The 21,946-nt window shown below is 40.4% G+C and overlaps 1 protein-coding gene across 6 annotated transcripts in view; it reads left to right on the top strand.

Annotated features, from left to right (window-relative positions):
• Window positions 1-21,946, top strand: part of myo16 (myosin XVI) — a 390,437-nt gene that overhangs the window by 67,344 nt on the left and 301,147 nt on the right. For all 6 annotated transcript variants that reach the window (XM_072578153.1, XM_072578149.1, XM_072578148.1 and 3 more), the window contains one exon: window positions 11,562-11,632. In XM_072578153.1, coding sequence (XP_072434254.1) covers window positions 11,562-11,632 — 71 coding nt within the window. The remainder of the gene's footprint in view (window positions 1-11,561; window positions 11,633-21,946) is intronic.

Here is a 21,946-nt window from a genome sequence, read left to right as displayed (position 1 = left end):
TGACTAAAAAATAATTTTATTCAGCTGTCCCTTTAATAAATGTAACTGGTTCTTATCTCCATAACACATGATAAGTATAGAAAGACGGCAAGATAACTTTAAATAGCTTAAACTTTTAAAAGTAGCAGGGGACCAGCATAGACACAATGCAGCTTTAATTAGTAATCCAGAGTATGGGCATTACACCAGATAAGAGATAGGATGTTTTCAGTGATCTTTTGGATCGACAAGCTACCCCACTGAAGAGGTGAGGTCCTGCTCAGGACACAGTCCCAGGGAACTTTGAGTTGAAGTAAGGGATCTTATTACAGTTGGGAGGTTCTGATGCCCTTTTTAAATAGTTAACTGTGGATAAGCTTGTGCATAAATCCTTTGGAATTGTCCAATTTGTTAAGAAGTATCAAGGAGTGTATTTTTTTGTTGAATGAGTCCTTTTCCTCAAAGTGTATACTTTGATGTAAAACTTTAATTTACAGAATTTGTATTTGTTTACCTGTGTGATTTTGTATTGGTATAATGGAGGTGATTTGGCATGATAGGTGAAAGAGAAAAGGATGGTAGGTGTAATCAGGCATTAGGTTAGCATAGGGGTATGAGTGGCTATGGGGAATGAGTAGATCAGTGAAGAGTGCCAAAGTGAGGAGCCATGGTGACTGTGTGAAATGTATTTAGTGGCATGGGGCATTGAGATATTTGTTGAGAGTGAGGGCTGCAGGAATGTTTTATGTTTAATTTCTTGTTAATTATAATTTTTGGTTACAGTGTTGGAGCTTTCTGTCCAGCCCAGTCTCTACAGCTCTTCCTGAGTCACCTGGTCCAGTTCCCACTCCAGCCAAACCCTGGACTGGAAATAGGGAGTGCAGGTGGCCATTTCTCACGATTGACTTGACAGAGCTGTGATTTTTCCCAGCTCTGTTCACACAACCCCAGGAATGAAAATCTGGGACACTTGTCAATGGTAAAGGGGCTTGAGTAGTCCAGGAGGTGAACCAGTAACAGTTAAACATCATTTCTGCTCTGACCTTACAAAGTATTGATGTGGTTAGTCCAGTTAAACTCCTAGCCAGAATAGTGGTGTCCCCAGAATATTGATAAAAGGGTACTTGGTAATGGTAATGCTGATTAACATCAAAAGGAGGTAGTTGGCCCTTTTCATGTTGAAGATGATCATCGCTGGGTACTTGTGTTTTGATGTGTTGGTCCAAGCCTGAATGTTGCCAATGTATGCTGGAATGAGCTTATTTATTGTCACAGCAGGTCAGGCAACATCCGAGGAGCAGGAGAATCAACGTTTCTGGCATAAGCCCTTCATCAGGAATGAGTCCTGATGAAGGGCTTATGCCTGAAATGTCGATCTTCTCCTGCTCCTTGGATGCTGCCTGATTTGTTGTGCTTTTCCAGCACCATATCCTTGACTCTGATCTCCAGCATCTGCAGTCCTCACTTTCTCCTTATTTATTGTCAGACATTCTTTGAATTTTCCCTGCAGAATTGTCAGAAAACAGTAAGCTAGTGACTACCATCTACCAGTTGACATTATCTCTCATCCTGCCTGGATCACACCATTGGTGGTTTTTATTGGCTCCTTTGAAGATGAGATGATGCTTCCCACAAAGAAGCCTTCTTTTAAAAATGTCAATACTTAGGGGCAGTTTTACCTTCAGCTGAAAACCATTTTGCTTCTCTGGACAGCTGAAGGCTGGTAGATCAGAGTTTGAGCAGAAGCTGCCAGTCGAGACATATTTTGTATTTTTCTTTGTGGGGCCAGTGGGAACGAGAGCAAGACATTTGAGGAACCCATAGAACCAGACTCCCCAGAGAGACCACTAACCACCAATTGACTGCTTAAGTTTCCCCAAGCTTGCATCTGCAGATGAACAGAACCTGCAGCTAAATTCACCGTGGCCTCATTCTGTCACGGGGAGAAACTGACTGGTCTGTTTTCCTGCCGAGACTGCACTGGGGTTAAAACCAAATGTGTCACTTTGCTTCTCACCATTAAGTTTATTATGTAAGAATATTAATTGACATTAGTAGTCATTCAAGATTATTCTTTTAAAGATTTAAAACAAATTAACATTTCCAGCGTCTTCTCTCTCTTCATTCTACCTACACTCCCAACGTACATAGAGAAAACTTTGGCACTTCCCTACATTGAAATCAGCAAAACTGTTAGCTCAACTGGATCAGTTGCATTCAAGCTGTTCATTTGGACCTTTGCCAAGTGACAGCTTATTTTTTTTCATTAGAGCCTTGCGTGTGTGGTATAAGTGCAGACATTAGAAACTGCTAAGTACATAAGCACTTCCATTCACTTTCGGTGTATATTTTAGAAGTGTCTTCGTGCATCAGTCTGCTTCACAAAAGATGTGTAAGGCAGTGAATAATTATCAGTGATGGGGGAGCCAGAATTCTGTCATTGTGTAATAAATCCCAGGTGAAGAGAAAGCTATGGGGATGGAGGGTGGTGCAATTCAAAAGGAGAGGAGAAAAGATGTATTACATCAGTCATTGTTTTGTGAGAGGAGAGCAAGCATCGGACTTTAAACCTTGTAGATATTAGAAGGAAGGAACGTTTCTGGTAAGGAAAAGGCTATTATTTTCAGCATGGCCCTTCAATAATTTAATACAAGTTTGGTTAGCTTGTTTGTATCTGAAATTTCGTACACTGTCAAATAATCAGATATTCAATCATTAATTGGCAATTGCATGAAATTCTTTTTGAAGAAATGCCTGGCAATTTTCAAAATACAGCCTGAGTTCCAGCCCTGGAAGTTAAAACTATGCTTAGGAGGAGAATTTTCTTTTCTATTTTAATGTTATAGCTCCATGTTACCCATTTTCTCATTTATTTTGAAACATGTGAAGGTAACTAGTTCAGTTGCTTTGCATTCACTAATTAATATGAGTGTTGGCATCGTGTGAATAATGGTATAACGAACAGGTGATGGAGTTGTCCGGGAGTACGGTGGTTCAGCTGTTTAGGAGAAGTGGGTAAGAGCATCAATGGGGTAAGGAATGTTTCCGTTACCGATTATGGGGTCTTCGTTGTCTGTGTATGTGGCTAGTGGTTCAGTTGAATGCCTGTGGGAGGAGTGTGGGTTGACGATGGGGGCTAGGGATGGGTGATATTGTTATGGACCAGACCAAACCCCTTCAAAATATATTGAAAAGTCAGCCTAGGCCCCAACATTTTTTTTATTTTCAAAGGCAAGTGTAAGAAATTGCACTCCAGGTGCAATTTGATTGGTCAAACTTCCAGGCTTGAAGCAAAACACACTTTGTTCTTAATCTATTGTTAAGATACATATAAAAGAAAGAAGAACAAGAATAACTTTATTGGAAAAGTTAACAAAATAATAGATTATTTAATGACTAAACAGGAACTGTTCCAACATAGTAACATCCCATGAACACATCCTTGACAAAGGCATGTTCACTAAAACACATTGTCTCACATGCAATTGTCCAGTCAAGGAGGAAAGAATATCAAGAGAAAACTCAGAGAGAGGGAGAGAGAAAACGTGAGCAATTTTATGTAGGAGGGAGTTATGTATTGCAGCTTCCAAACCCCAACAGCTACAGGAAGTTAAACTAAAATCCTGGTTCTTTGGGAGCTTGGCCCCACCCCTTCATTCTGCTTCTATTGTTCTAACTTTTAAAAAACCCCAAGGTCTCAAAAGCTGTTTATTGTATTAGTTAAACAGGCCATGTATTATGTCTGTCTCAACCTCTCTTCATAAAACAAAATAGGACACAATACACTTCTTAAAGCCATCATAGCATCACACTATCAATGTGATGCTTGGCAGAGGTGGTTCAGTGTGAATGATTATGGCATCAGGTTTATCATTAGTCAGGGGTTACAGCAGGTTAGTACCTAGCTAGTTAAATAACTCAGAACCCTTTGTGATTTCTGACTGTAACTCAAAGTTGAGGATTTTTCAGAGGGTCCCAGATGCCTATGATTTAAATTTAAATTGTCAGAAATTTAAACTCCTTTGAATTTCTGAAAATTACAGCACAGTAAGTACAAAAAGGCTTCTGAGAGAAGCTGATGTGTTTCTTTCAGGTGTGTCTGGTCTCACTCTTCAGAAGAAGAGATTTTCTTTTGGATTTTCAACATCAATTGGTATTTTAGTTTTGATTCCATTGGTGGTGGATGTCTTGTGCTGTTGTGGATATGAATGGGATCTTTCTCGCATTGTAGGTAATGTAAATCTCTCCCCATGTTCTGCAAATGGGTATAACATGTTTTTCTCTATCAACTTCTCTTTGCTTTCCTTTTGAAAAGTGCCACAAAATCATTGTTTAGCCCCGGCAATGTCAGATAGCAAAAGAGGTAAATCGAAAGAGACAGATAAGCACTCGGGACAGAGCAAACAGGATTTCTTACAGAGCTAGCTAAAAGATGATGGAAAGGGGAGGAATTCAAAGCAACCTTAAGGAAGGAAGGAAAAGCTCAGATAGTATTGATTTAGAAAACCACTAAGTGGTGGAAAAAATTAAATGTACTATCTCCAATATGTTTTTACAAGACAAACACAGCTAATTCAGATGTGAGTAATTTGGATTCCTGATGTGAATCAGAGGTCCATTGTATGCAGGCGACCATTATATCTAATATGCTTATGCTGCCTCATTGAAAGAGCCATCCAACTTGCCTACTCTTCCCCTTAAAGCCCTAGCAACACTGTGAAATTGGTAAATGATTGTGAATCACTGACATAGAACTCTCCATTATTTAAAATTCTATCCCCCTTATGAAACTACCCCTATACACACATGCATATCGACACTGACAAAACAAATGTTATGGGTGGGGGGATGGATAGTTTAATGATCCCTTTGCTCAAAGTTCACTGAATGATCCTCTGGCTTTCCAGTAGCTGTTTCTCAATTGTCCTTCTTCAGGTACTTTCTCTTGCTTTCAGGAAGAGTAGTGGGACCGGTTCACAATTATAAAGTTTCTGACTACTACATAAAAGCTATAGCTGATAGCAGCTGATGAGGGGAACTAAATTGGCGTTCTTCAGCCTTGAGTTTTTATTGCAGAGAAAAGAACACCACCTTCCTCTCCTAGCAGTCTGATGGTTTCGGACTCACACCCTCAATCTAAGGCAGCCTCAGCATCGCCATCCAGACTGCTTCAGAAACCCAGCAGTGCAGCCTGCAGCAGACAAAAGGCCTGATGTTTGCAAATGCAAGTGGAATGACATTCATTCAGTATCAGGGAAAAGATATCTCTCCCTGCTCTCCATTTTGTTTGGGGGCACGGGCTGGTGTTTCTGTCGGCCAGGGAAAAATAAGAGACAATTCTTTCCCTGTCTCTAATAAACGTTAGACTGCTTGCATGGGAGTAGTGTAGTAATGTCCCTACATCTGGACCAAAAAGCCACCTGTTTTAGAAATGTGCAATAATATCTCTCAAAAAGTTGACTAGAACATAGAACAGAGCTGAAAATGTGTTGCTGGAAAAGCGCAGCAGGTCAGGCAGCATCCAAGGAACAGGAGAATCGATGTTTCGGGCATCAGCCCTTCTTCAGGCTCATGCCTGAAACGTCGATTCTCCTGCTCCTTGGATGCTGCCTGACCTGCTGCGCTTTTCCAGCAACACATTTTCAGCTCTGACCTCCAGCATCTGCAGTCCTCACTTTCTCCTCGAACATAGAACAGTACAGGCCCTTTGGTCCTCGATGTCGTGCCGTTGTTTTATCCTAATCTAAGGTCAAACTAACCTGCATGCCCTTCGATTTACTGTCATCCACGTGCTTATTCAAGAGTTGCTTAAATATCCCTAACGTATCTGACTGTACTACCACTGCTGGCATTCCATGCACCCACCTATGTGTAAAGCACCTATCTCTGATATCTCCCCCAATACTTCCTCCAATCACCTTAAAGTTATGCCCCCTCATGATAGTCATTTCTGCCCTGGGAAAAAGTCTCTAGCTATCGATTCTAAGTGTCTCATCATCTTGTACGCCTTTATCAAGTCACCTCTCATTCTTCTTCGCTCCAATGAGGAAAAACCTAGCTCCCTCAACCTTTCTTCATAAACCATGCCCTGCAGTCCAAGCATCCTAATAAATCTCCTCTGCACCCTGTCTAAAGCTTCCACAGCCTTCCTATAATGAGGTGACCAGAACTGAACGCAATATTCCAAGTGTGATCTAACCTGGCTCTATAGAGCTGCAGCATAACCTCATGGCTCTTAAACTCAATCACCCTGCTAATGAAAGCCAACACACCATATACCTTCTTAACAATCCTATCACCATAGGTGGCAACTTTGAGGGATCTATGGATGTGGATCCCACACTGCCAAGAATCCTGCCTTTGACCCTGCAATCTGCATTCAAATTTGACTTTCCAAAATAAGTCACTTCACACTTTTCTGGGTTGAACTCCATCTGCCACTTCTCAGCCCAGTTCTAAATCCTGTCAATGTCTTGTTACAATCTATAACTGCCCTGCACACTATCCACCACTCCACCAACTGTGTGTCATCGGCAAACGTACTAACTCACCCTTTCACTTCCTCATCCAAGTCATTTATAAAAAATCACAAAAGTCAGAAGTCTCAGAACAGATCCCTGTGGAACACCAATGGTCACCAAGCCCAGGGCTGATACTTTCCATCTACCACCACCCTCAGTCTTCTATGGGCCAGTCAATTCTGTATCCAGACAGCCAAATTTCCCTGTAACCCTTGCCTTCTTACATTCGGAATGAGCCTACCATGGGGAACCTTATCAAACGCCCTGCTAAAATCCATATGCACTACATCCACTGCTCTACATTCATCAATGTGTTTTGTCACATCCTCAAAGAATTCAATAATGTTTGTGAGGCATGACCTGCCCCTCACAAAACCATGCTGATAATCTCTACTCAAGCTATGCTTTTTGAAATATTCATAACTTCTGTGTCTCAGAATCCTCTCCTCTAATTTGCTCACCACCGACATAAAACTGACCGGTCTATAATTCACAGGGTTATCCCTATTCCCTTTCTTAAACAGAGAAATAACATTTGTCACCCTCCAATCATCTGGCACTACTCCAGTGGATAGTGGGGATGCAAACATCATTACCAAATACTAATAAGAAACTTATTCATTTGATTTCATCTGCCTTCTATTAATAAAAGTTTGGATATTTTTTTCACAGAAACTGGCAAGACTCAGTTCATAAGTTATCGGTTTTGAGATGTTGCCTTATAATCATGAGCTTTTAGGGTCAGAAAATAATTCATAGAGATGTACAGTACGGAAACAGGCCCTTCGGTCCAACCCGTCCATGCCGACCAGATGTCCTAACCCAATCTAGTCCCACCTGCCAACACCTGGCCCATATCCCTCCAAACCCTTCCTATTCATATACCCATCCAAATGCCTCTTAAATGTTGCAATTGTACCAGCCTCCACCACATCCTCTGGCTGCTCATTCCACACACATACCACCTTCTGTGTGAAAAAGTTGCCCCTTAGATGTCTTTTATATCTTTCCCCTCTTACCTTAAACCTATGCCCTCTAGTTCTGGACTCCCCGACCCCAGGGAAAAGACTTTGTCTATTTATCCTATCCATGCCCCTCATAATTTTGTAAACATCTATAAGGTCACCCCTTAGCCTCCAACGCTCCAGGGAAAACAGACCCAGCCTGTTCAGCCTCTCCCTATAGCTCAAATCCTCCAACCCTGGCAACATCCTTGTAAATCTTTTCTGAACCCTTTCAAGTTTCACAACATCTTTCCGATAGGAAGGAGACCAGAACTGCACGCAATATTCCAACAGTGGCCTAAACAATGTCCTGTACAGCTGCAACATGATCTTCCAACTCCTGGATCTTCCTACTCTGACCAATAAAGGAAAGCATACCAAATGCCGCCTTCACTATCCTATCTACCTGTGACTCCACTTTCAAGGAGCTATGAACCTGCACTCTGAGGTATCTTTGTTCAGCAACACTCCCTAGGACCTTGCCATTAAGTGTATACCATTTAAAAAGGCCATTTGGCGATTTGTCTCTCTGCCTCTTCTCTGCTAGAGCAACTGGGCTAATCTCATTCCATTGCCCTTTATCGTAGTCTTATAAATGTTTTCTTCTCTGAGACTTATCCAGTTCCCTTTGGAAAACTATGATTGACATCTGCCTCTACCACAATCTTGTATATTAAACTGCAGGTCTGAACCAAGCACTGCATAAAAAGTGCTTCCTTTTTATTATCATCGTTCACCTTAAGACAATGTCCTTTAGTTCTTAACTCTTTTACTAATGGAAATAGTTCTTTCCTGTCAACTTTGTCCAAAAGCCTCACTTAAACACTTCTATCAAATCCCAACATTCTGTTCTCTAAAGGTGAACAATCCCGGCTTCTTCAACCTGTTTATGGAATTGTAGTCCATCATTTCTGGAGCCATTTTTGTAACTCTTCTCTCCACCCTCACTAATGCCTTTACATTCTTCCCATATTAGTGCACGCTGGTTCACCATAATCTCTCTGTTTTTGTAAGTAATACCCCTGTTTGGAAAACAGAACCACTCTATCAACCTTCCCTACCTCCGTTAACCAAATGCACACATACATACCAGGTACACTCACTGCACCTACTTTAAAGTTGCATGTTTTCTTTGATACTACTTTTCCAGGTTCACCCCACTAAAATACATTACTTCATATTTCCTTGCATTAAATTTCATTTGTCACATGTCCACCCATCCTGCTAATCTACCTATGCCCTCATGAAAGCTGGGACTGTTCTCATAATGCACAATATATCCATGTTTTACCTTCTGTACAAATTTTGAAATTGACCCTTTAACTCCAAATTCGTGGACATTAAGTGGTCATATGAAAATATATGACTGCAGTAATAAGGTGCAGGAGTCGACCATTGAATCTGCTCCCAATTCAATACAATCATGGCTGATCTGTTTGAGACCTCTATTTTGTACTAGAACATACCCCCATAACCCTTGGCTCACTTGTTGGTCAAAAATCTGTTTACATCTGACTGAAAAAATATTCTCTAAATCTCCTTCCACTGCTGACTAGGGAAGAACATTTTAAAGGCTGTCAAACCTCAAAGAAAAAAGTTCTCTTCGTTTCCAAAACTTATTTTTAGGATGTTTCCTCTAGTTGTTATTCTTAACTCCAAATGATTTAAGGTATAGATAAAGTTGCTTTAGTCCATGAAGATTATAGGGCTGCTTTCTCATGAGAGAGAGATGGCTGGTGCTGGTTTAACCTTAGGGTCACCATGCCTCAGGTGAGGGGGAGAGGTTGAAAAGAAAAGTCCTTCATGGTAACCTCAATGAGTGAAGCAATTAACCCAATGCTGTTGGAATCACTCTTCATCACACACTAACCCACTCTTCAGTGATATAAATCAAGTTTGTCCAACATTCCCTCCTAAGATAGTATTCCCAATCCCATCTCATATTTCAGCTTTCTCAGAGCTTCTTTTAAAGTATTTAAATCCTTTTTTAAATGAGGAGACCAAAATTGTACATAACACTCCAGATGTGATTTTACCAATATTCCATAAAACTATAGTAAAACTTCTCTACTTGTATATTCCATTCCTTTTGTAATAAACATAACATCTAGCTTACCTCCCTTATCATTTGCTGTACTTCTTTACTAATTATATTTGACTCATGTATCAGGACACCCAATCTCTTTCTTCAGAATAACCATCCAATTCACTTTTCAAAGGCCTCTGAACCTCAACTTTATGTAATCTCTCTTCATTTAAGAAGTTTTTGACTTTTCTTATTACTAACCTGGATGAGTTCACATTTACCTACATTATACTCCATCTGTCAATTTATTTTTTACCCTATTCACTCAACCTGTTATATCTTCTTTCAGAATCCATGTTTCCTTTTCACAAATTATTTTCCAACTATATTTATCATCAGAATGGGTGGCACGGTGGCACAGTGGTTAGCACTGCGGCCTCACAGCGCCAGAGACCTGGGTTCAATTCCTGCCTCAGGCAACTGTCTGTGTGGAGTTTGCACATTCTCCCCGTGTCTGTGTGGGTTTCCTCCGGGTGCTCCGGTTTCCTCCCACAGTCCAAAAAATGTGCAAGTTAGGTGAATTGGCCATGCCAAATTGCCAGTTGTGTTAGGTGAAGGGGTAAATGTAGGGGAATGGGTCTGGGTGGGTTACCTTTCAGAGGGTTGGTGTGGACTTGTTGGGCCGAAGGGCCTGTTTCCAAACTGTAAGTAATCTAATCTAAAATTTAGCAAACATACATTTGGTCATCATCCAAGTCACTGATGTAAATTGTAAATAGTTGAGGCTGCAACACTGCTTCCTGGTGCACTCCATTGATCGTATCTTGCCAACCTGAAATGACTCCATTTATGCCTTCTGTCTTCCGTTAGCTCACAAATCCATACTCTAAGATTACCTCCTACACTATGAGCTCTTAGTTTGTGTAGTAACCTTTTGATGTGGCACCTTGTCAATTGCCCTCTGGAATCTCAGTACATCTTAAATTATATACAGATTCCAATTTATCTGCATTGCTTGATATTTCCTTTGAAATTATTTCACTTTCACAAAACTGTTAATTCTGTCTGAGTGTATTGCAATTTTATACATTTCCACCATATCCTCCTTTAATAAAAGATTCCAGCATTTTCCCTTTGACAGATGCTTCTCTGCTATCTTGAATTCACATTCACTATATTGTAATCTGATGGGAAATGTTAGAATCTAGGGAATTTGGGAAATTTAAACCAATACATCTATCTCAGCAGGCACTTACTTTGAGACCCTCGGATGCAGTCCACCAGGAGTTGGGAACTTGGCAGCCTTTCATTCTAATGGTTTTCAGTGTTTTCTCTCATTAATCTCTTTCCTTATTCACAATACGATTCACAATTATTTCTGGAATTTTATTTGTACCCTGGTACTGATCTGTAGAAATCCAATTTTGATAAATAACTGTTCACTATTCTCTACTTCTCTATTCCTATTACTCAACCATGGGCTTTAATTTTGTTGACACATGGCCCTCTGTCAAATAGCCTTTGGGAAGTCTATGAGCAATGTATTGTCCATAGCAGCCTCATCAAACCTCTCTGGTACCTCAGCAAAAAATTCCATCAAGTTAATTAAAGATCATTTAATTGTGTTGGCTTTTCTTGATTAATCCACATTACTCTAACTGACCGTTAGACTGGGAAGTCATTATCATTTCCAACCATTTGACATTTAATTATTATTTTTATACTTGAAGTAAGAATCATTGAATATATCAGTAAGACTTATACCATTCAAATAAACGAATTCTAAACTTGTTTAGCATGTCAGTATTAATTAGCCATGATGTAGAGGTGCCGGTGTTGGACTGGGGTGGACAAAGTTAAAAATCATACAGTACCAGGTTATATCCAAAAGTTTGTACTTCCAAATAAACCTGTTGGACTATAACCTGGTTTCATGTGATTTTGAATATTAATTAGATCACTGTTTGCATTTAAGGTGGTGAGAGATGCTTTTCCTGTGCTAACGTTTTGTTACTTCTGTTGTCAATACAGTGTTGAAGGTGCTGAAGGAAGGTGCTGACCCTAATCCATTGATCTCCTCAGGAGGCTCACTGCTGCATCTGGTAAGAGCTATGACAGTGTTCCATTACTCATTAACTGCTATGTTGTTAAAAAATGAGGACGATTACAAGGTGACAGATTTTTTGATAGCAGACCTTAAGAAGGTGGGGAACAAAATATCTTAACTCCTTAGCATAAGGTAAATAATTAAAAATAATTGATTGGAAAATACTTGTTGGATTTTGAGGGTTAGAATTATTTATCTTTCACTTTTTAGATTTATATGGCTGTCAATATCACTTTTTTTAGATTTTAGTGCTTGACATGGATTTTGATTTTTTCCAACACTCCTGGACCACCTTAAATCTACAGCTTGGAATTTTATGTTGTCCTCCAGTTGCCCAAAATATTAAGTACAGTGTTTGCTGAACAGAAGCTGCTCTTTATAGGTTATAGGTGGAAAAGTTTTCGATAATATTCAACTTCTAGAAGTTACAGAACGTGAGAACATCGAACATAGAACATAGGAAAGTAGAGCACAGAACAGGCACTTCGGCCCACGATGTTTTGCCGAGGATTAATCCTAATGTAAAATAAAATAACTTTACCTACGCACTCCTCAATTCACTGCTGTCCATGTGCACGTCCAGCAGCTGCTTAAATGTCCCCAATGACTCTGCTTCCACCACCACCAGTAGCAACACATTTCATGCATTTACAACTCTCTGCGTAAAGAGCCTACCTCTGACATTTCCTCTATACCTTCCTTCTAATATCTTAAAACTATGACCCCTCACCCCAGTCAATCCTGCCCTGGGGAAAAGTCTCTGGCTACTGACTCTATCCATGCCTCTCATTATCATATATAAAGGTGAGGATAACCAGGAAATCAGAAGAGTATTTGTATAAATGAGTAAGTGGATAAACTTTCAGGGAAAAGCTTCCTTAACAAAGTGATTGATGGAAGCAGTTGTAAACTTTGGTAGAGATTGATCAATTAAATCACAATACAAATGCTCATCCGAACAGGAGACATGACTCCTATATGTTTTATATATTTCATCTATGCAGAAATAATACACCAGATTATATGTAAGAATTTTATTTAAAATACTTTAAAATGCCTACTCCATGCTTCAGCTCCAGCATTCAGCTCTTTCTATAGTTTTGTTTACTTTTCTGAGTCCATTTCAAAGCTTAATGAATCCAGCGCAAGGAGCATCAGTAGCAGACACATCCCCAAATTCTAATGTGGAACACCTGAACAACTGAACACTACAAGGACCTGAACACCTAAGTTCAATTTCCCAAAGGGTCATCCCCATACTGTTGCAAAAGTCAGGACTGCAGATGCTGGAGATTAGAGTCGAGAGTGTGGTGCTAGAAAAGCACAGCAGGCCAGGCAGCAACCGTGGAACAAGAGAATTGACATTTCAGGCAAAAGCCCTTTCCTGATGAAGGGCTTTTGCCCAAAACATTGAATCTCCTGGTCCTCGGATGCTGCCTGACCTGCTGTGCTTTTCCAGCACCACACTTTCGACCCTATGCTGTTGTGCTGAGCATGATGAGAAAACACTACTTCTTTTTGTGGTTTCTGTCCTGCCGTGGAATTCTCATGGAAGATCTTGCATGCCTTTGGAAGCATTCCTGAGTTTTTGATGTGGTGCTTTTAAGTGAACAAGCAACAAGCAAATAATATATTGGTAGTTCAGAACATAACATCACTGGAAGGAGAAACAAAGTCAATGATTTTTGTCTTGTGCTTGTCAAGGCTAGGATGTAGGAAGTCAGATTTGGAAAGGGAACACCAATCTATGCAACATAAGAAGAAGATGCTGATTCATTGCTTTGTCATTGGTCTAGTGATGCAGCAGGATCTATCAATCATAGCTCTCAAACCACATAGGAAGACCTTTTAGTTAAGATGACACCGTGGGAATACAACAATCTCAGTGACCCCTTGTCCAATGAAAAAAAACAGTAATGCATGTAGGAGTTCCCGTGTTCACAATCACAGCTTTTAGCTTGTAGAGATGCTCCACACAATGAGCCTAACTGATAATTTTAATTGTTTTTTGATGTAATTCTCTGCATTTTCTAGATTATTTAACAAAGTTCATCCAATCGCAGAACCATGTCCAATTTTGGATGTAGTAGTCTGCGACTTGTAAGCATAAACTGGTTTAAAAACAACTGATATGTTATCCCAGTGAATGGTCAATGGTAGGGGAGTTCAAAACTAAAGAGCATAATTTTAAGGTTAGTAGAGAAAGTTTTAAATGGGACCTGAGGAACAGCTTTTTCATACAGGCTGGTTCGCATGTGGAATGAACTGTCAGAGGAAGTGATGGATGCAGGTACAGTCCTAACATTTAAAAGACATTTGGACAGATACATGAATCAGCAAGATTTAAAGGGAGATGGGTCAAATGCAGGGGAATGGGACTAGTTTAGTTTGGGAAACCGGTCGGCATGGATGATTTAGACCAAAGGGTCTGTTTCTGTGTTGCATGACTGTAAATCTGAAGGAGACTGGATCATAGACCTTTCCATGTGTTTGCACAATACGCAACAAGTGATGATGAGATCCAAGTAGCCATTAGCTTGCAAGGTAGTTTTGATATGCCCTATCTTCACATCGAGCTTACAGGGTGAGCAGATGTCATGGGCTTTATTCACAAATTTTGCCAATAGGATTGATCTTGTTGTGCAGAATTGTAGAAATCCCAATATATATTGATCATGTATGCAACGTGCATATTGTAATGTAGGCTTTCTGCAGATTTTGCAACAATTTGAGGACAAGAAGCTTATTGATCTGCTTCATTTTGATGGTAAATTTGAGTGCAGGATAGAAATTAAGTTCTGGAAAACATTTTTTTGGAGCTGCAGACTTGAACATCGCAAGTATGTCTACTTATCAAAAATATGCAAGTGTCCAAGGTAGTCATCATTCCATCTAAAAAGCACTTGTCACAGCAACTAGTGAAGATGTTCCTGAGCTGGGAATAAAGTACATGGCAACACCTACTGTTCAATGAACTGCAAGATTACAATTGCACATGCTAGAAGCTACACATGTTAACAAATAGGACCCATGTAGGCAAAAGGAATTCCAATATACATTGCACCCTTTTCATTGGGAGAGGTGTCATGGAAACTCCCAATATCTCTTGCATTCCCAGGGCAACATTCTGACTAACCAGACTACTTTTCTGGTCTCAGAATTAAGATTGACATTCAACTGCTCTTGGTTCATCTCTGTGTTAATCAGCAGCCTCTTCTCTCACTGCAAAATTGGTGTTTCTTTGCAAGTCTAGTTTCTAGTTTCTAGTTTCTAGTTCCTGATGAACGCAAGATCAAAAGCTTTGACTTTTAGTGGTGTCCAGGGAAATTATCCATTAAACTATTGTCAAATCTACTCAAAAAATTTTAATTGTAAAATGTTTTGCTAAATAAAATACTAATTTAACTTTACAAAGTGACAATAATAATTCTGAGGGTTGAATTTTCAATAACATTTTTATTTCAGAAGAACATAGAGTCATACAGAGTCCTACAGCAGAGAGATAGGCCCTTTGGTCCAAACTGGTGCGGGCTGACCAAAATGTCCATCCATGCTAACCCCTTTCCCTGCACTTGGCTCATGTCTTTCTAAACATTTCTCATCCATGTATTTGCTCAAATACTTTTTAAATGTTGATAATGTGTACCCACCTCAACCACTTCTGCTGGCAGCTTATTCCACATGCATACGAACCTCTGAAAAAAGTTGCCCCTCAGGTCCCCTTTTATTCTTTCCCTCTAACTTTAAACTGATGCACTCTAGTCCTTGAATTTCCAATCCTGGGAAAAACACTGAGTGCATTCAACCCATCCATGCCTCTCATGACCTTACACACTTCTATAAAATACTTCCTAGGTCCCCTATGCTCCAAAGAAAAAAGTCCTACCTTGTCAAACCTCTTGCCTAGACCCTTGAGTTCTGGAAACACCTTTGTAAATTTTTTCTGCGCTCTTTCCAGCTCAATAACATGTTTCCGATAACAATGTAACCAAAACTAAACATAAGACTCAAAGTGCAGTCTCACCAACATCCTGTATAACTGCAGCATTACTTCCCAACTTCTATACTTCTAGACTGGTGAAGGCCAGTATTCCAACAGCCTTCTTCACTGCCCGGTCTACTTGTGACTCCATTTTCAGAGAACTGTGCACATGAACTCCAAAGGTCATCTGTTCCACGACACTCCTTAAGGCCCTGCCATTCACCATGAAACTCCTACTTTGATTTGACTTTCCAAACTGCAAGCCCTTACACTTATCTATATTAAACTCCATTTGCCATTTCTCGGCCCACTTCCCCAGCTGATCAAGGTCCTGCTGCAATTTCTGATAACCTTCCTCACTGTCCATAATACCATACTTTAGTGTCATTTGAAAATTTAATAATCATGCCTTGTACAGTTGTCTAATAGATTATTCTTTCTGAAATGAGGGATACAAATAGGTCAATGCAAAAATTATATCAGTCTCCAGTTTAAAATCCAAAGTTGTTAATGACCGCTTTCAAAACACGGTGGCACAGTGGTTAGCACTGCTGCCTCACAGCGCTGTGTGGAGTTTGCACATTCTCCCCGTGTCTGCGTTGGTTTCCTCCCACAGTCCAAAAATGTGCAGGTTAGGTGAATTGGCCATGCTAAATTGCCCGTAGTGTTAGATGAAGGAGTAAATATAGGGGAATGGGTCTGGTTGGGTTACGCTTCGGCAGGTTGGTGTGGACTTGTTGGGCCGAAGGGCCTGTTTCCACACTGTAAGTAATCTAAACTAAAACAGGCATGTATCACGAATATGGTACTTTTAATTGAAATTTATTTTTGAGTTTTGTTGTTCCTTGGAAAGGATGACACTGGTAGAATTTATTGCCCATACTAGTTGCCCTGTCGTGAGGGTATTATAGGGTAGCCACATACTATGAAGCAATACTAGACCAGACCAGGCAGGTTTAGAAGATTTACTCAAAGGAAATGAGTGAATGAGTGGAACATTATCATAATATTTACATCATCCTTTCTTTTTACACCTGTTAGAGCTCAAAAAAAATCTTAGATTTATGGAAATCACTTTTACAACATGCCATGACCAAATTTGAATTCTAAGACTTTTTATTATGATGCATAACAACTGAACAAACATACTTACAAACAGAAGAATTAAGATAAATTTTATGACTTCAGACTCACAGCTTGACGTTTAGCGTATTACAGTCAACAGCTCCCACGGGATTTTCTGTTTAAAAGGAACAAATAAATCTCCCCCTTAAACATCCTGTGAGTGAAACTCTGGATTGGAGAAATTTATTGTGTTAATAGTGTTGACCAGGCCTATAGGATTAATTTTCCTTCCTTACTTAATCTAGCTTCACCTTTTTAGAATCTAAATTAAATATTTAATTGCACACAATCTTGTACAGGAAAGAAAAACCAGGGAACGATTGTTCTATTATTTTAAAATAGTTACGGAGAAGGACAAAACTGGCCCACAAGTTTGAGTTCTGAACTGGGGCAAGGCAAATTTTGATGGAATTAGAGAGGAGCTTGCAGGGGTTGACTGGAGTAGTTTGTTTGCAGGTAAAGGGACCTCCGGCAAGTGGGAGGCCTTTAAAAGTGAGATAGCTAGAGTTCAAGGTCTATATGTTCCTGTGAGGGTGAATGGCGAGGTTGGCAGGAATAGAGAACCGTGGACGACAAGCGATATTGAGGCTTTGACCCTAAAGAACGACGCGTAACTCAGGTACAAGCAGCTGGGATCAAGGGAATCCCGGGAGGTATACAGGGAATACAGGAGTATACTGAAAAAGGTAGAGTGAAAAGGGGGCACAAGAAAGCCTTGTCTGAGAGAGTTAGGGTGAATCCAAAGACGGACTTTATATTAACAGAAGAAGAATAACTAGAGAGAAAAGAGGGTCCCTCAAAGACCAAAGTGGACATGCATGAGTAGAACCACAGAAGATGGGCAAGGTTCTCAATGACTATTTGTTCTATGTTTACCATGGAGAAAGACATGGAGATTTGGGAACTTGGGGAAGTTAGTGGTGATATCTTGGGGACTGTCCATATCACAGTAGAGGAGGTGTTGGATGTATTCAAATGTGTGGAGGTGGATAAATCTCCTGGTCCTGACTAGACTTATCCAAGAACACCGCAAGAGGCTAGAGAAGAAATTGCAGGGACCCTGGCTGATATTTTTGCATCATCGTTAGCCATGGGTGAGGTCCCAGAAGACTGGAGGGTAGTGAATGTTGTGCCCTTATTCAAGAAGGACTGCAAAGAAAAGCCTGGGAACTATAGACCAGTGAGCTTAACGTCTGTGGTAGGTAAGCTACTTGAGAAGATTCTGAGATAAGATATACATGCATTTGGAAAGTCAGGGTTTGATTACGAGTAGTCAGCAAGGCTTTGAGTAGGAAATCAACCCTCACAAATTAGTTAAAGTTCTTTTATGAAGTGACCAAGAAGATTGACAAGGGCAGGGCAGTAGATGTAGTCTATATGGACATCAGTAAGGCCTTTGATAAGGTTCCACATGGTAGGCTGCTCTGGGAGGTTAGATCACATGGAATCCAGGGGGAATGGAAAATTGGATACGCAACTGGCTTGATGGTAGGAAGCAGAGGGTAACAGTGGAAGGATGCTTGTCGGACTGGAGGCCTGTGACTAGTGGTGTGCCTCAGGGCTCGCGTCTGGGACCATTAGTATTTGCTATCTATATCAATGATTTGAAAGAGAATATTTAAGTCATGATTAGTAAGTTTACTGATGACTATAAAATAGGACGTATCATGGACAGTGAGGTTATCAGAAATTACACAGGACCTTGATCAGCTGGGGAAGTGGGCTGAGAAATGGCAAATGGAATTTAATATAGATAAGTGTGAGGTCTTGCATTTTGGAAAGTCAAATCAAGGTAATAGTTTCATGGTGAACGGTAGGGCCTTCAGGAGTGTCATGGAACAGATGGATCTTGGAGTTCAGGTTCACAGTTCTCTGAAAGTGGAGTCGCAGGTCAGCAAGGCAGTGAAAATGACTTTGGCACACTGGCCTTCATCAGTCAGGGCATTGAGTATAGAAGTTGGGAAGTTATGCTGCAGTTATGCATGATGTAGCTGAGACCGCATTTAGAGTATAACATTCAGTTTTGGTCACCTTGTTATTGGAAGGATCTTATTAAACTGGAAAGAGTGCAGAAGAAATTTACAAGGATGTTGCCAGGACTCAATGGTCTGAGTTACAGTGAGAGGTTGGACAAACTAGGACTTTTTTCTTCAGAGTATAGGAGAGTGGGGGGCAGGGGAGGGGGGAGCGGGAATTGCTTTTAGGTGTATAAGATCATGAGAGGCATGGATAGGATGAAATTAGTTTAAGGTTAGAGGAAAAGAATAAAAGGGAATTTGAGGGGCAACTTTTTTTACAGAAAGGTGGCACGCATATGGAATGAGCTGCCAGTGGAAGTGGTTCACTTGGGTACATTATCGACATTTAAAAGACATTTGGGCAAATACAGGGATAGGAAAGGATTGGAAGGATATGGGGTTAGAGTGGATGGACATATTGGTCGGCATGGACCAGTTTGGGCCGAAGGACTGCAGGACTCTATGAATTTAAAACCTGTATGAAAAGATTAATCTACTTTTAGAGCTGTGTATCAAATAGGTAATGGATAATGTAGTCCACTTGCTATATAAGTTAACTATGTTAAAATAGATAACTTTGGCAGAAGTGAGGACTGCAGATGCTGGAAATCAGAGTCTAGATTAGAGCGGTGCTGGAAAAGCACAGCAGATCAGGCATCATCCGAGGAGTAGAAAAATTGACATTTTGGGCAAAAGCCCTTCATCAGGACTGAAGGCAGGGAGCCTGCAGGATGGAGAGAATTTTGGCAGTCAACCCAGTGAGTAGATTGGATAATGGAACAGATTAGGCGACTATAAATGGCATAAAATCTTGCAACATGCTGTTCTTTTAAGAAATGTTAATGTTTTGAAGCCTTGTTTTCAAATATCTTCATAGCCTTGTCTCTTCTCATTTCTGCATTCTTCTCATTTGTCACAAACTTGCAAAATCTCTGCATTTCCTCAATCTTGCGTATCCCTAATTTTCATCCCTATACCATTCCTTCGGCTATCTATGCTCTAAGCTCTGGAATTCCTTCACTGAATTTCTCTGCCTCTTTACATTTGTCTGGAGGCAAAAAAAAAGCTGCAGATGCTGGAATTCAAGGTAGTCAAAGTTTGGGAGAAGATTTGTAACTCGGGTGCCCGTTGTTGTGGTTCTGTTCGCCGAGCTGGGAATTTGTGTTGCAGACGTTTCATCCCCTGTCTAGGTGACATCCTCAGTGCTTGGGAGCCTCCTGTGAAGCACTTCTGTGTTCGTTCCTCCAGCATTTATAGTGGTTTGTTTCTACCGCTTCTGGTTGTCAGTTCCAGCTGTCCGCTGCAGTGGTTGGTATATTGGGTCCAGGTCGATGTGTTTGTTGATAGAATCTGTGGTTGAGTGCCATGCCTCTAGGAATTCCCTGGCTGTTCTCTGTTTGGCTTGTCCTATAATTGTAGTGTTGTCCCAGTCGAACTCATGTCGCTTGTCATCTGCGTGTGTGGCGACTAAGGATAGCTGGTTGTGTCGTTTCATGGCTAGTTGGTGTTCATAGATACGGATTGTTAGCTGTCTTCCTGTTTGTCCTATGTAGTGTTTTGTGCAGTCCTTGCATGGGATTTTGTACGCTACATTGGTTTTGCGCATGCTGGTTATTGGGTCCTTTGTTCTGGTGAGTTATTGTCTGAGAGTGGCTGTTGGTTTGTGTGCTGTTATGAGTCCTAGTGGTCGTAGTAGTCTGGCTGTCAGTTCAGAAAAGTTCTTGATGAAATGTAATGTGGCTAGTCCTTTGGGTTGTGGTATGTCCTCATTCTGTTGTCTTTCCCTTAGGCATCTGTTGATGAAATTGCGGGGGTATCCATTTCTGGCGAATACATTGTAGAGGTATTCTTCTTCCTCTTTTTGCAGTTCTGGTGAACTGCAGTGTGTTGTGGCCCTTTTGAACAGTGTCTTGATGCAACTTCTTTTGTGTGTGTTGGGGTGGTTGCTTTCGTAGTTCAGGACTTGGTTCTGTGTGTGTGGCTTTCCTGTAAACCTTTGTGGTGAATTCTCCATTCAGTGCCTCTGGGTTCAAGCCTTGAGGACTTCATAGCCAAGGAGAACGTGTTCATAATTCAGCCAAACAAGTGGAGTGGGAAGCTTTTTACACATTCAGAAAGAACAATTTTTATTGTTCCAGCTGACGCTAATTCTGGATAAGTCAGATTTCAGGACAAAACCTGACTTGATAAATTGTATATTTTATTTTTGCAATTTGTTTGTGGTGGCTGTCAGTCACATAATCAGAACAAGAAGGTGCCAATATATCTTAAACAGAAGAACATCAGTTTATTATACAAAAAGGGAAAACAACACTAACTATATTACACTGTACAAGGATTAGTTAGAATTGTTTTATTTCAAGAATCAGAAATAAAGATTCAATCATTTTACTCTCAACATTAAGCTGATGGATATTTAGTAAATGGTATTTTGTTTCTACTTTCAGGTTTTTTTGTTCAATGAGCATACTATGGTGGTTCCTTTGCCACAAACGTCTGCATTCACTCGGTGCTATCTTTTTATTTAACGTCGCTTTCTGAGACCCCTATATGAACTAGTAACATGGCTAACTTACTCCTTAACACACGTATCTTGAACTCCTGCATTCAACAACCTTGTAGAGGTCTTCCTCTCTGACATCTTCTGTTCTAGGAGATTTTCGCTTGTAATTTTTAAGCCTTGAAGGCTGCTGCCTGAACACTTTTGGATATTGCTAAACTACTGCAGCTGATGTAAACCTTTTGTCTTGGAGTGACCTACTTCTTTCTGAAAGAAACCTGCACACTCATAGGAACGGGAGCAGGCCATTCACCCATTCAAGCCTATTCCGCCATTCAATGAGATCATGTACCTTTACCCCATATCCCTTAATACCTTTGCATCACAAAGATTTATCCATCTCAGATTTAAAATTAACACCTGATCAAGCAGCCACTGCTGTCTGTGAAAGAGAGTTCCAACACTCTACCATCAGCCTACTGGACCTGTTTCTGTCTCTACCTTGCTGTGTTATAGGACACCTTGTTGCTAGGTAGAAGCCCATTTTTTTTTCTGTTTCCGTCCATGTTTTCTCAAGCACTGAACTATTCACTTCAAGAGACTTTTTTTTTAAAGCCTCATTTAAATGCATGTTAACAAATTATCAGACTATATACTGTATAACTCATCAAACTCAAACATGAA

Source organism: Chiloscyllium punctatum, chromosome 9, assembly GCF_047496795.1.
Source record: "Chiloscyllium punctatum isolate Juve2018m chromosome 9, sChiPun1.3, whole genome shotgun sequence".
Lineage (NCBI taxonomy): Eukaryota > Metazoa > Chordata > Chondrichthyes > Orectolobiformes > Hemiscylliidae > Chiloscyllium > Chiloscyllium punctatum.
The sequence above is the reverse complement of the archived record's forward strand: the minus strand, read 5'-3'. Positions and strand labels throughout refer to the sequence as shown.